Below are 13545 nucleotides of genomic sequence, written 5' to 3' on the forward strand. Positions count from 1 at the left end.
GCTTGCCTGGTAAAGCCCCCCAAAGAAGAAAGAAAGAGAAAAAAGGGTTCTGTTGTCCTGGAGCCTTCATAGTGGCCAACAGGACAAATTCTAACCAGTTTCACTGATTAAATCTTGATAAATGATGGCTTAGTTTAAAGTTAAAAAATCTTGATATGGAAAAAAAAAAGAAATGGGGAATAGAAATGGAGGGTTAGATGAAGATGATGATTGACAGGGGAGTTGCATCACTCTTGTGGGTGTTTTTGATGGAGGATAAATGACTGGCAAAGCAAAGCATTCGTCCTTCTCTTGTGACAGCACCTCGTCTCTGATGGACCATAGTGGGGGCCGTTCGCTCTGCTTCCCAAACCTCAACTCCTCCTGCAGGCGGCTGGTTCGGCCCCGCTCTGAGGCTGCACTCCTCTACACTCTGCTAGCCTTCATCTCTCTGCTCACTGTGATGCTCAACTTGCTCGTCATCATCTCCATCTCTCACTTCTGGCAGCTGCACACCCCGACCAACGCCCTGCTCCTGTCTCTGGCTGTGTCTGACCTGGTAGTGGGGCTGCTGGTGATGCCCATCGAAGGGCTGCGCAACCTGGAGGCGTGCTGGCTGCTGGGGAGGCTGATGTGTGCTCTGAGTCCTTATGTTTCTTACTGTCTGCTTTCTGCCTCATTAGGCCACATGGTGCTTATATCTATTGACCGCTATGTGGCTATCTGTGACCCACTGCATTACACCTCTAAGATCACACTGAACAGAGTGAAATGTTTTGTCTGTTTGTGCTGGGTCTGCTCTTTTTTCTACAACGGTCTGATTCTGATGAACCACTTGGAGAAACCAGACAGGTTCAGCTCCTGTCACGGGGAGTGTGTGGTGGTCATCAGCCACACATCAGGAACTGTTGACCTCTTCCTTTCGTTCGTTGCGCCCTGTACTATCATGGTTGTTCTTTACACGAGGGTGTTTGTTGTTGCTGTGTCTCAGGTGCGTCTGACTCGGCGGCAGACAGTAACTGACATCATCACTGCAGCTCCGATCGCTAAAAGATCAGAGTGGAAAGCTGCCAGGACGCTTGGGCTTGTGATTGCAATCTTTCTAATGTGCTTCTGTCCATATTACTATCCTTCTCTCGCAGGTGAAGACACCTCAACTAGTTTGTCTTATTATGCCATGTTATCTTGGATCATGCTGACTAACTCCTGTGTGAATCCTCTGATTTATGCTCTGTTCTACCCCTGGTTTAGAAAAGCTGTCAAATTCATCCTCACCCTCAAAATATTACAGCCTCACTCCCGGGAGGTAAAGATCCTGTAGGCAGGGCTGAAATCATCTGTTGTTTTTTAAACCACTGCAACACCTCTGGCAGCGATTTAAAGCTGCTAAACCACAGTGACCTTTCAAATGTCTCGTGACCTGAATTGAAACTCTGTGTTTGGCAAATAATTCAACTCCTGCACATACAGTATGAAGCTCAACAAACACATTAAACTGGCAGCATGCTGTATGAGTGTGTCTTTGTTAAACATTTCACTTGTGCTCTTTCAGGGGAAATCGTCATCACACTGTCACTAATGGCATGGATTAATAAGCGTTAGGTTTCATTTCATTCTAATGTTCTAAGTTGTGCATAAAGCAGCCACACAAGAACCGATGGGCCAAAAATGTCAGCTTCATCAAGGTAAAGTTCTGAGGCCCACCACTGTTAGCTGGTGATGACAAAATCTGTGCAAACAGCAATGAATTTGATCTAATCTGTGCAGTGGCCGACACTGGACCGTGTGGAGAAAACTTGTGGCTGCTGCAGGTTTTTATCTTCAGCTTCACACCAAACTAATTCAGCATTCAGCCAAATCTTCATCTCACAGTTGTCTCTTATTATTACCGTATATTTAGACATCCCTCTACTGTAGAAAGACAAAGATGCTCTGGACATCTGTTACATAAGGAAACTATAATATAATCAGTGTAGACAAACAAGAACCATGTGGAAGAACTGTCTATAGTCCTGTACTGCTGCTGTCCCCCCATATCTTTATTTGATTTCATTTATTTCTTCTATATATAATATAATGTCTCAATGTCATTATATGATAACTTAATAATTGTCTGTATCCTGGATTGTACTTATACCAAAGCAGCATTTAATCTTTCACACCACATCAAAATACAGACATGAATAGGTACACTTTAGAAGGTTCAAACATGAACGTATTGTGCTTTTACAACCACTAGATGGAGTAAAGTTAAGCAGAACATGCAGCATCATAAAATGTAATGATCTCATATGAGGATGCAGGGATGCAGGGTTGCAGAGGATGTGGTGATAATACTCACATCCCATGCTTCTAGATGCAGAAGAAGAAAATTAAACACCACAAGCTTCTTTTTTCTGACTCACTTTGAAATTTGAATGCTTCTGCTTTCTACTTTTCTCTATCTGCCATGTTTCATTCAATGGAACTGTCAGCTACACTTGACCTCTTCTTCTGTGTAAATCGGTCTAAGAAACTGCATGTCATGAATAGTCGGATAAAAGTCAAAAGTAACATCAAAACAAAGCTGTAGTTTCTGTTTAAGCCCACCGACTGTAGCACTTTCTCACTTTGCATTAACAAATTTACCGATGAGGGAACTACCTCCTGATGTGTGTGTGAGGCAGGACTGTGAATCATAACAGGTAGAAAATGGTTAGAAAACATGTATCGGAAATAGAAAAATAAAAAACAATATTATAAGATTCAAACAAAATCCCTCTCTCTTTGACTGTTTATTCTGAGACATTCATCTAATATGAACATGGAAATCATTTGAAGTTTTTTTCAGTTAAAATATAAAAATATCAAAATATGAAGGATACATTAAATTAATAAATCCACTACTGTCAGATAAACATGAATAAGCAAACTCAGTCTTTAACTTTTTAAGCTTTGGGGAACTATTTAACCCCTTAACGCCTGAATTTATATAGCTGTATATAAAAAATGTTTTGTGTGTGTTTTAGCCTTTAAGTAGATGGTAAATAATGCTGAGATTATTAATTTCACTTTTGCACAAAAAATATATAGAAATTTTGGTATGTTGCAAATTTGCGACAACAGGCATCCTGGTCAATTTGGAGTCAATTTGGTATGTTTGGCATGTAATTTGGTATGTTGCTTATTTGCAACACCAGGCATAATGGTCAATAATAAGATAACAACAACACAGTAATATAACAGTGAAAAAAACAATGTTTTTTTATTCACCTTTTTCTTTTACATATTTATTTATATAAAAGTTCCTAGGTCCGTAGTGAATATGGACTAACCGGCATTGGGGGAATAAAGATGCTATCTCAGCTGGTTGATTGAGTCAAACGGTTTGTAGCATATATGCGTCAATAGGCGTTAAGGGGTTAACGTTTCGTCTAAGAAAAATCTACAAATTTAGTCAGCTCAGAAGCTCAAGTCAATAACCTTGGGTTCAACTACATGGATATCAGACCAGACAGAATTTTGAAAAACAGTAAGTCTCCTTCTCTTTATTACCAGGACAGAAACCTACAGCAATCTACAAACCTACCAATGAAGCACAAAAAAACGCGCCATCAGCTCCAGTCATAGAAGTATTCAGCTGATTCCTCACTGACTGTGCTATGGTCCTCTCTATGCTTTCACATTACACCCCCCCACATTGAATATAGCTTTATTAGTTGGTTTTTAAAGGAGGAACAACACGCGATACAAAACAATTACTCTCAAGAATAGAACAACTTTCTGATTCCATCATTGTAATCCACTGGCTTCTGCTAATGTTTAGAATTAGAAATATGCGGCTTTTCTAATAAATGTCTTGCTACACTCCCTCAAATTAAGATGTCAAAATAAGTACCGACAGCGGAACTGAGAGTAGAGCTATCACTGAAGGGGAATGTGAGGCGTCGTATAGACACAATATATCTGAGCAAGCTGCATTGTGAAAAAAAAAAAAGAAAATAAATCTTTGAATATTTAAGGTTTTATGAGCTGTTCTTTGTCTGGTCCCTCATCTAGGATCTGTTTGCCATGGGTGACCCTACCAGGGGCTTAAAGCCCCAGACAACATAGCTCCCAGACTCATTGGGGCACGCAAACCCCCCCACCACGGTAAGGTGACAGCTCATGGGGAGGTGACAGCTCATGGGGAGGAACAGCTCATAAAACCCCTATGATGATGAAGAAAAAATGGACACCGTGTTCCCTTGCCCGGACGCGGGTCACCGGGGCCTCCCCCTGGAGCCAGCCCTAGGGGTGGGGCCCGCCGGCGAGCGCCTGGTGGCCGGGTCTGTGCCCGTGGGGCTCGGTCGGGCACAGCCCGAAGAAATTACACGGGTCCCCCTTCTGACGGGCTCACCACCCGTGGGAGGGGCCATGGGGGTCGGGTGCAGTGTGAGCTGGGCGGCAGCCAAAGGCAGAGACCTAGGCGGTCGGATCCTCGGCTACTGAAGCTGGCTCTTGGGACGTGGAACGTCACCTCTCTGCTGGGGAAGGAGCCTGAGCTGGTGCGCGAGGCTGAGCGGTTCCGGCTAGATATAGTCGGACTCACCTCGACGCATGGCTTGGGCTCCGGAACCAGCCTCCTCGAGAGGGGTTGGACTCTCTTCCACTCTGGAGTTGCCCGCGGTGAGAGGTGTAGAGCAGGTGTGGGCATACTTATTGCCCCCTGGCTGTGCGCCTGTACATTGGGGTTCACCCCGGTAGACGAGAGGGTAGCCTCCCTCCGCCTTAGGGTGGGGGGACGGGTCCTGACTGTTGTTTGTGCTTATGCACCGAACAGCAGTTCAGAGTACCCACCCTTTTTGGAGTCCCTGGAGGAGGCACTGGAGAGTGCTCCTCCGGGAGACTCCCTCGTCCTGCTGGGGGACTTCAATGCTCACGTGGGCAATGACAGTGAGACCTGGAGGGGCGTGATTGGGAGGAACGGCCCCCCCGATCTGAATCAGAGTGGTGTTTTGTTGTTGGACTTCTGTGCTCGTCACGGACTGTCCACACCATGTTCAGGCATAAGGGTGTCCATATGTGCACTTGGCACCAGGACACCCTAGGCCGCAGCTCTATGATCGACTTTGTGGTTGTATCGTCGGACTTGCGGCCGTATGTCCAGGACACTCGGGTGAAGAGAGGGGCAGAGCTGTCAACTGATCACCACCTGGTGGTGAATTGGCTCCGCTGGTGGGGGAGGAAGCCGGTCAGACCTTGCAGGCCCAAACGTATTGTGAGGGTCTGTTGGGAACGGCTGGCGGAATCCCCTGTAAGGAGGAGTTTCAACTCCCACCTCCAGCAGAGCTTCAACCATGTCCCGGGGGAGGTGGGGGACATTGAGGCCGAATGGGCCATGTTCCATCCCTCCATTGTTGAGGCGGCCGACCGGAGCTGTGGCCGTAAGGTGGTCGGTGCGGTATGCAACCGGCATTCCAACATCCCGTCACTCAGACATGACGCCACTGCGACATCCCGCCATTCCGACACTTTGATACCACCATTCCGACACTTTGATACCACCATTCCGACACTTTGATACCACCATTCCGACACTTGTTGGGAGCTGTCAGGGTCGGACTGGGAAAAAAAAAAATAAAAAATCGGCCCTGGCAATTTTCCCCGGGACCAGCCCCCCCCTCAGTATTAATTAGTATCTCCAATCTAATTAAATAAAAATAAAAAACGAGCACAGACCGCTCAGTCAATGGCATGTACCCATAGAAAAAATACACACACATCACACAACCCGACTATCGACTGCTAACAACCATGATCAGTAACCCACACAAACCCAGACACATAATGGCTCGGCGGCCAGCAATCGGATAAACCAATGAAGTGAATCAATCCTGTGAAAGAATGAAAACAAGTGAATGAAACCTGCACTCACCCATTATGAAGTTAGCTCTGCACCTCCATAACCTGCTCAGCCAACTCCTTGACGTCGGGTATGGTTGGTAACGTTACTGCGGCTAGCATTAGCAACGAGGCTGCTAGGCTTGCTAAATCGGTAAGCATTAGGCTACTGAAGAAAGCTAGTCTTTTTAGCTACGTTATATTATCATCTTTCTTCTCGGCTATAACCTTTGTTTACGGCCACTGGCCCTAACCTGACGCGCTAGCTGTCAAATCACCGGAAGTTTTCACCGGAAGTACTGGCGCACACACAAAAGCTCTCTCCAGACATATCTTTCTTTCATTCCGCCCAGATGAAATTTAATGCCACTCTTCGAAAATCGGCGAAATTTAAGACATTTTATCTGATGGGTACCGACAGGCCAAGCGGAACGCAGCCTCGGCGGTTGCTGAGGCAAAAACTCGGGCTTGGGAGGAGTTCAGGGAGGCCATGGAGAATGATTTCCGGACGGCCTCGAGGATTTTCTGGGCCACCATCCGGCGGCTCAGGGGGGGAAAGCGGTGCACCGTCAACACCCTGTATGGTGAGGGCGGGGCTCTGCTGATTTCAACTAGGGTTGAGTTGGGGAGCTTGGACGTGGGGCCTCCCATTTCTGGGGCTGAGGTTACTGAGGTGGTCAAAAAACTCCTCGGTGGCAAGGCCCCGGGGGTGGATGAGGTCCGTCCTGAGTTCCTCAAGGCTCTGGATGTTGTGGGGCTGTCTTGGTTGAGACGCCTCTGCAGCATCGCATGGACATCGGGGGCAGTGCCTCTGGACTGGCAGATCGGGGTGGTGGTCTCCCTCTTTAAAAAGGGGGACCGGAGGGTGTGTTCCAACAATAGGGGGATCACACTCCTCAGCATCCCTGGTAAGGTCTTTTCGGGGGTACTGGAGAGGAGGATCCGCCGGATAGTCGAATCTCGAAGTGCAGTGTGGTTTTCGTCCTGGCCATGGAACAGTGGACCAGCTCTATACCCTCCGCAGGATCCTGGAGGGTGCATGGGAGTGGGTGGAAGGGTGGAATGCTCTTTCCGGGTCGGGAATGAGATCCTTCCCCAAGTGGAGGAGTTCAAGTATCTCGGGGTCTCGTTCACAAGTGAGGGTAAAATGGAGGAGGAGATTGACAGACGGATCGGTGCGGCGTCTGCAGTGATGCGGGCTCTGCACCGGCCCGTCGTGGTGAAGAAGGAGCTGAGCCAGAAGGCGAAGCTCTCGATTTACCGGTCAATCTATGTTCCTATCCTCACCTATGGTCAGGATAGTGGGTAGTGACCGAAAGAACGAGATCGCGAATACAAGCGGCCGAAATGAGTTTCCTCCGCAGGGTGTCTGGGCTCTCCCTTAGAGATAGGGTGAGAAGCTCGGTCATCCGGGAGGGGCGGTTACGTGTATGCGTTTCGTATGTTCACACTTTTTATTTTTTTCCCCTCAAGACTCGGTTTGTGCAACCGATGAGTGTTCGGTTGCTGAGGTCAGCGAAGATCCTCCAATCCCGCAGGCTTCAGAACCGACATTGGCATCGCAATCTGCAGCTGAGGCAACAGCTGCTATCTGCATTCCACCGGCACCAACACTGGCGTCACCGCCTGTATCTGAAGCCCCTTTCACACTGACGAATAACCCGCGTTTAATCCGCGAATTTAGCGTGTCCGCTGTTGCATTCACACTGCCGACCCGGGCTGCCGCGTCAACTCGACTCGCCTTTCGACCCGCGTCGGACCCTAGTCTTTTTGCCGAGCCGAGTTTGGTGTGAACGCAATCGACGCGGGTCGGACGTGGGCGTGGCGTGACGTGAGGAGTTTAAAAGACAGAATGGACAGCTGATTCAGAACAACAGCGACAGGTGAGGACAAGTTTTACTCTGTTTTAGCCTACATCAAGTTCGAGACATTTTTTAAGATGGCCAACTGGGGAGACAAGGAGGTCCGCGAGCTCCTCAGCCTCCGAGCAGAGGACGTTATTTACCGCCACATTTCGGGGACTATAGTGCTCTTGTATTCTCCGCATGTTCTTCGGCGGCATCCCACATTGTAACCGTCCACACCCTGTAAAATAACATCTCCATGAACTGCATATACAATTGCAAAAACGAGTCCTCAAGGTGTATTTAACCCTACCTCCGACGCATGGCTTGTGCCTACGTCATTGTACACGCCCAGCATTTTATGTGTTTCGTGTGAAGCTCTGCCACTAGGCAATGCCCCCTGAACTCGGCTTCAGGCGACACGGGTCACCAACACGCCAAGCGTTCACATTGCTCGACGCGGGTCAACGGTGCAATTTGGACCCGCTAAGGTAGCGGGTCGCAGTGTGAAAGGGGCTAGAGACAACTCCTGCTGTTTACTTTTGTACTGTCATTTTTAATAAAGAGCTTGGTTTAACTAAACAATATGGATTGTCAACTGCATTACACATTACACTCCATCGTTGTGTTTACTTTTGACTAACCGCGGCGTGACATTTTGTAGTCACCTGAAACGGACGTCACGTTAGTGGTGAACGGGCCGACTCCGCCCACTACCAGGTCACAGTTTGTGTGGAAAAGGAAATGGTACTGGTGCCGTGTCGTGTAGTGTCGTGCTATATCAAACCGAGTAGAGTAGGGCTTGCTCGGCGGTGGAAAAGGGGCAATAGATCAGTGGGCAGTGCTGACCAACACGTCATTGGGGTCATCAGGTGGGAACCTCCTTTCATCACTGTTTCGTCTAGTTGGGTCCACGACACCTCCAGGAGGCTAGACAATGACCACTGGTGTCCCAGAGTCACTCCCCTAATCCCAGCCAACACTGTTCCTCACACCACAACAACCTTTTTTTTTTTTTTTTTCCCACAACCACAAGCTACCCGAGCCTTTCATCAACTGCACACCAGTCCCAGCAGGGTGGGGATACAAACCCTGGTTCGGGTAAGGCAAGGCAAGGCAAGGCATCTTTATTTATATAGCGCATTTCATACCACAGGCAACTCAATGTGCTTTACATAAAGACGAGGCATTTAAAAGAACAGCATAAAGCAGCATAAAAACAAGCAATTTAAAGAGAAAAAAAAAATAGAATAAAATTTAAAGCAATCAAAGAAGAGGGGAAAAAGAAAAATATAAACTCAACCATAAGCACACCGAAAGAGAAATGTTTTTAACCTGGATTTAAAAGTGCTTACAGTTGTGGCTGATTTCAGTTCTGCTGGTAGTTTGTTCCAGTTGTGTGCAGCATAACAGCTAAAAGCTGCTTCACCGTGTCTAGTTTGAACTCTGGGCTCCACTATCTGACCTGAGTCAGTAGATCTCAGGGGGTAATGAAAGTATCGAGGGTGCCAGAGGTGGAGGCAGGAAAAGACACACTAGCAGATTCAGCAGACAAACTCACCTAAACAGTCCTACAATCACTAAGAATGCCAGCAAATACAAAGCCATACAAGCCAACTCACCTAAAATGGCAACCTGGTTTCAAAAGGCTCACATGGGCCACACCCTCCACTTAAATATCCTGAATTTCTTCTTTGCTCCTTCAAAGAGTCTGTTTACCCTAAGTGCTCCCCCTGCTGGGCCCCCAGCTACTATTTCTTCTTCTAATCTAAAACCACTAATTGGCCCTTACTGCCTCATCTGATACTTCCTTCATTATTTTCCTCACACTCTGTCCACTTACACCCAGCTCCCTCAACATGGAGACAACAGACTTTGCAACAAAGCCTCTACATCCTACTTCCACTGGACATATCCTAACTTTCCATCCTTGCTGCTCTGCTTCTGCCCTCAACTCAAAGGTAGCATTTGGCAATCAGTACATCCGGGTTGAGTGAACGCTGGCGTGTTTTGTTGCCGCTACTCACCCGCAACTCTTCTTTTAAAAATTGTGTTCCTATGGCACTCCAGCTACAAACTGACCGTTTTTTTTTTTTTTTAACTCAAAATGGTATTTTAATCCTCTCTTTTGTTTGATGATCCTCATTTGTGCCGTCATCACTCCGTGCTTCTGCTTTAGCTGGCGAACGCTGCCTATCTCCTCAGCACACCGCCCGGCTACTCGCCGTTGCCTCTGCGCTCTATAATGTGGGTCATCAATGTCTTTGTGTGGTCTTTGCTGGTCTGGACTGTCCTATCGTTCTTCCATCTACCCGTGGGAGGACTCCTCCAGTATTCGGTCGCTGAGGTTCTCAGGCTCCGCTCACAATGGTCCGGATTTCCACCGGCATCACTGCACCTCCACCCGGACATCGCCCGTCTGCCTCGCCGGAGGTACATCCACTGTGGATCTCGGCGGGGCTTCCACTTTGACAGCTCCAAAGGGATTACCTCCTTTTGGTCCTCCACTCGCCAGGCTCCGAGAAACACCTACCGGACTGTTAATCACAGCGTGTTGGCAAACGCTCCTCTCAGCCATGACAACACCGATGTTAACTTCGGTCTCCTGAACATTCGCTCCCTCACGGGCAAAGGACGTCTCATCCAGGATATCCTAACGGCCCATAAGTTTGACTTTCTCTGCTTAAATGAGACTTGGCAAGTTCCTGGTGACTTTTCCCAGCTCAATGACTCTTTTCCTCCGGAGTTTGTTTACTCTTGTAAACCTCGTGGATCGGGTCGCGGAGGCGGTCTCGCGATTCTTTACCGCGAGAAGTAGAAGGTCCTCCCGGTGGCTGTGCCACCTCTTTCCTCACTGGAATGCCTTGTCTGTCAAATTTCTGGACCCACCCCCATTATCGTTGCCACAGTCTACCGTCCCCCTAAGCCTCACAAAGACTTCTTAAATTAATTCTGTGCCCTCCTCACTCACATCTCCACTCTCTCACCTCATATGATTCTGCTGGGGGATTTCAACATACATATGGACAATACTGCTCTTCCCCTCACCATAGACTTTTCTTCATCACTTGATAGTTTTGGCCTCAAATAGTTCTCTGACTTCCCCACACACATAAAAGGTCACACCCTGGACTTAATTTGCTGCTCTGGTCTCACCCCCTCCAACTGTACTGCTGATGAACTCCATATTACGGACCACTTCCTCCTCTCATTTAATGTCACTCTCCGCCTCACCATTTCCAAACCACGCCGTGTCATCTCTTTCCGCAACATCAAGGACATTAACCTGGACTCCCTCTCCTCCCATATTGCCACCTTGACTCTGGATTCTTCTTCCATCCCTGATGCTCTTGTCACCCAATACAACAATGGTCTTACTAACATTCTCAACTCACTTGCTCCTGTCAAATCCCGTTCTGTTTTCTTTACTCGGTCTGCTCCCTGGTTCACTCCTGATCTTCGCTCCATGAAATCTAAAAATCGACAGCTTGAACGACTATACAGGAAATCTGGTCTCTCCATCCATAAAGACATTTACACAGCTCAGCTCTCTCTTTACAAGGACTCCATCTCTCATGCTAAAACACGATATTACTCCGGACTTATATGCTCTAATGCAGGCAACACCAAGACTCTTTTTCCGTATTCAACAACATCTTTCAACCCCCTGACTCCCTACCCCCATCTCTACTCCTCCAAAACTTGCAATTCTCTCATCCTGTTTTTCAATGAGAAGGTTAAAAAAATCCACCAGCACCTAGGCTCTTCTACCTCTCCCCTCCCCTCCTCTGATCTTCTACCACCCTGTCAACCATTTTCCAGCTTTGATCTCCCACATCCCTCAGTAATATCAGACCTCATCATTAAGTCCAAACCCTCTTCTTGTCTTCTTGACCCCCTCTGGTCCTGGTCAAATCCTGCTTTCCCTCTCTGCTCCCCCTCATATCAGCCATTATCCATTCCTCACTGTCCACTGGAATTGTTCCCGCTCTCTTCAAGTCTGCAGCTGTCAGTCACTTCTTGAAAAAACCTGGTTCAGACCCCAACGATTTTAATAACCTCCGCCCCATTTCTCACCTTCCTTTCATCTCCAAAATCCTGGAAAAAATGTTGCTTCCCAACTTCACTCCCATCTCACCAAGTACAGCCTTTATGAACAATTCCAGTCTGGTTTCCGTCCATGCCACAGCACAGAAACAGCCCTTATCAAGATCACCAACGACCTCCTCATGGCAGCTGACTCCGGTCTCATCTCCATTCTCATCCTCCTCGATCTAAGTGCAGCCTTTGACACCATTTCTCACCCCATCCTCCTCAATAGACTCTCCTCCTTAGGCATCACCAGCACCCCCCTGCACTGGTTTCACTCCTACCTCACAGAACGCACTCAGTTCATACAGCTCAAGTCCTTCTCCTCTCAGCCCTCCCCTGTCACTTCAGGTGTTTCCCAGGGCTCCGTCCTGGGGCCCCTCCTCTTCATCATCTACCTCCTCCCACGGCAATATTTTTCGAAAATTTGGTATACATTTCCACTGCTTCGCGGATGACACCCAGCTCTATCTGTCCAGTAAACGTGATGCCAGTCTCCCTCCCTCCTACCTCACCCACTGCCTCTCTGAGATTAAATCCTGGTTCACCGCAAACTTCCTTAAACTCAACAGTGATAAAACGGAACTCCTCCTTGTTGGCACCAAATCCACCCTTTCCAAAGTTGACAGTTTTTCCCTCACCGTAGACAGCTCCACCGTGTCCCCCTCCCCTCAGGTTAAGAGTCTGTGTCTCATCCTCGACAGCACACTTTCTTTCCACTCCCACATCAATAACATTACCCGGTCTGCATATTTTCATCTACGTAACATTAATCGTCTCCGCCCCTCTCTCACTCCTCACACCACTGCTATCCTGGTCCACAGCCTCGTCACCTCACAAATCCCTTCATAAGCTTCAACTGGTTCAAAACTCTGCAGCCCGCATCATCACCAGTACCCCCTCCTTTCACCATATCACCCCCGTCCTCCAGCAGCTTCACTGGCTCCCGGTCAAATTCAGAATTACTTTCAAAACCCTACTTTACACATTCAAGGCCGTCCACAACCTCGCCCCCCCATATCTGTCTGATCTCCTCTCCATTGTCATCCCATCTCGCTCCCTCAGGTCATCCTCCTCCCTCCACCTCTCTGTGCCCTCTGCCCGTCTCAGCACCATGGGGAGCAGAGCTTTCAGTCGCTCTACTCCCCAACTCTGGAACTCACTCCCACCAGACATCCGCAACATTGACTCTTTACCCCTCTTCAAATCAAAACTCAAAACCCATCTGTTTCAAGCTGCATTCTCCCTATAGCCTCTTTTTTAACTTGTGTTATTTTGTTATTTTATTTATTGTGTTTTCAATGTGTTGTAAAGTGTCCTTGAGCGTTGAGAGCGTTATTATCAACTCCACATATCTAAGCTTTTTCCTTTCATATGCTTCTGCTACTAATTCCTCCCAAGGAACAGTCAGCTCTATGAAATAGACTCTCATTCTACTCCCAGACCACAAAACTATATCAGGCCTTAGATTTGTAGAGGCTATTTCCTTGGGAACAACAAGCTTATTTCCTAAATCTACCTGCATCACCCAATCACAAGCATCCTCCAAGCTGCCTTGCCTCCTTATCGTCTTATTAACTTTCTCCCCCTCTTGAACAAACTGAATTGCCACTCTCTTCACCTTAGACCCTCCTAAGTTTACCTGCCTTCGTTTATCTTCAATACCTGCAGCTAAGCTTCTTAATACTTGGTCATGTCGCCATGTATACCGGCTTTGTTACAGACTAACCTTACAACCTGACAAAATATGCCTTAGAGTTGCAGTACCTGA

The 13545-nt window shown here is 47.7% G+C and overlaps 1 protein-coding gene across 1 annotated transcript; it reads left to right on the forward strand.

Moving 5' to 3' along the window:
• Positions 1-313: 313 nt before the first annotated feature.
• On the forward strand, positions 314-1300 carry LOC142391378 (trace amine-associated receptor 13c-like). Its single transcript, XM_075477146.1, has one exon. It carries the CDS (start codon positions 314-316, stop codon positions 1298-1300), a length of 987 nt encoding a protein of 328 aa, XP_075333261.1.
• The last annotated feature ends 12245 nt before the right edge of the window (positions 1301-13545 follow it).

Source organism: Odontesthes bonariensis, chromosome 11 (genome assembly GCF_027942865.1).
Source record: "Odontesthes bonariensis isolate fOdoBon6 chromosome 11, fOdoBon6.hap1, whole genome shotgun sequence".
In the NCBI taxonomy this organism is placed as follows: Eukaryota; Metazoa; Chordata; class Actinopteri; order Atheriniformes; family Atherinopsidae; genus Odontesthes; species Odontesthes bonariensis.

What these genes read in the sequence shown, in the direction of transcription:
- LOC142391378 (XM_075477146.1), top strand. Translation starts at nt 314, where the DNA reads ATGGACCATAGTGGGGGCCGTTCGCTCTGCTTCCCAAACCTCAACTCC.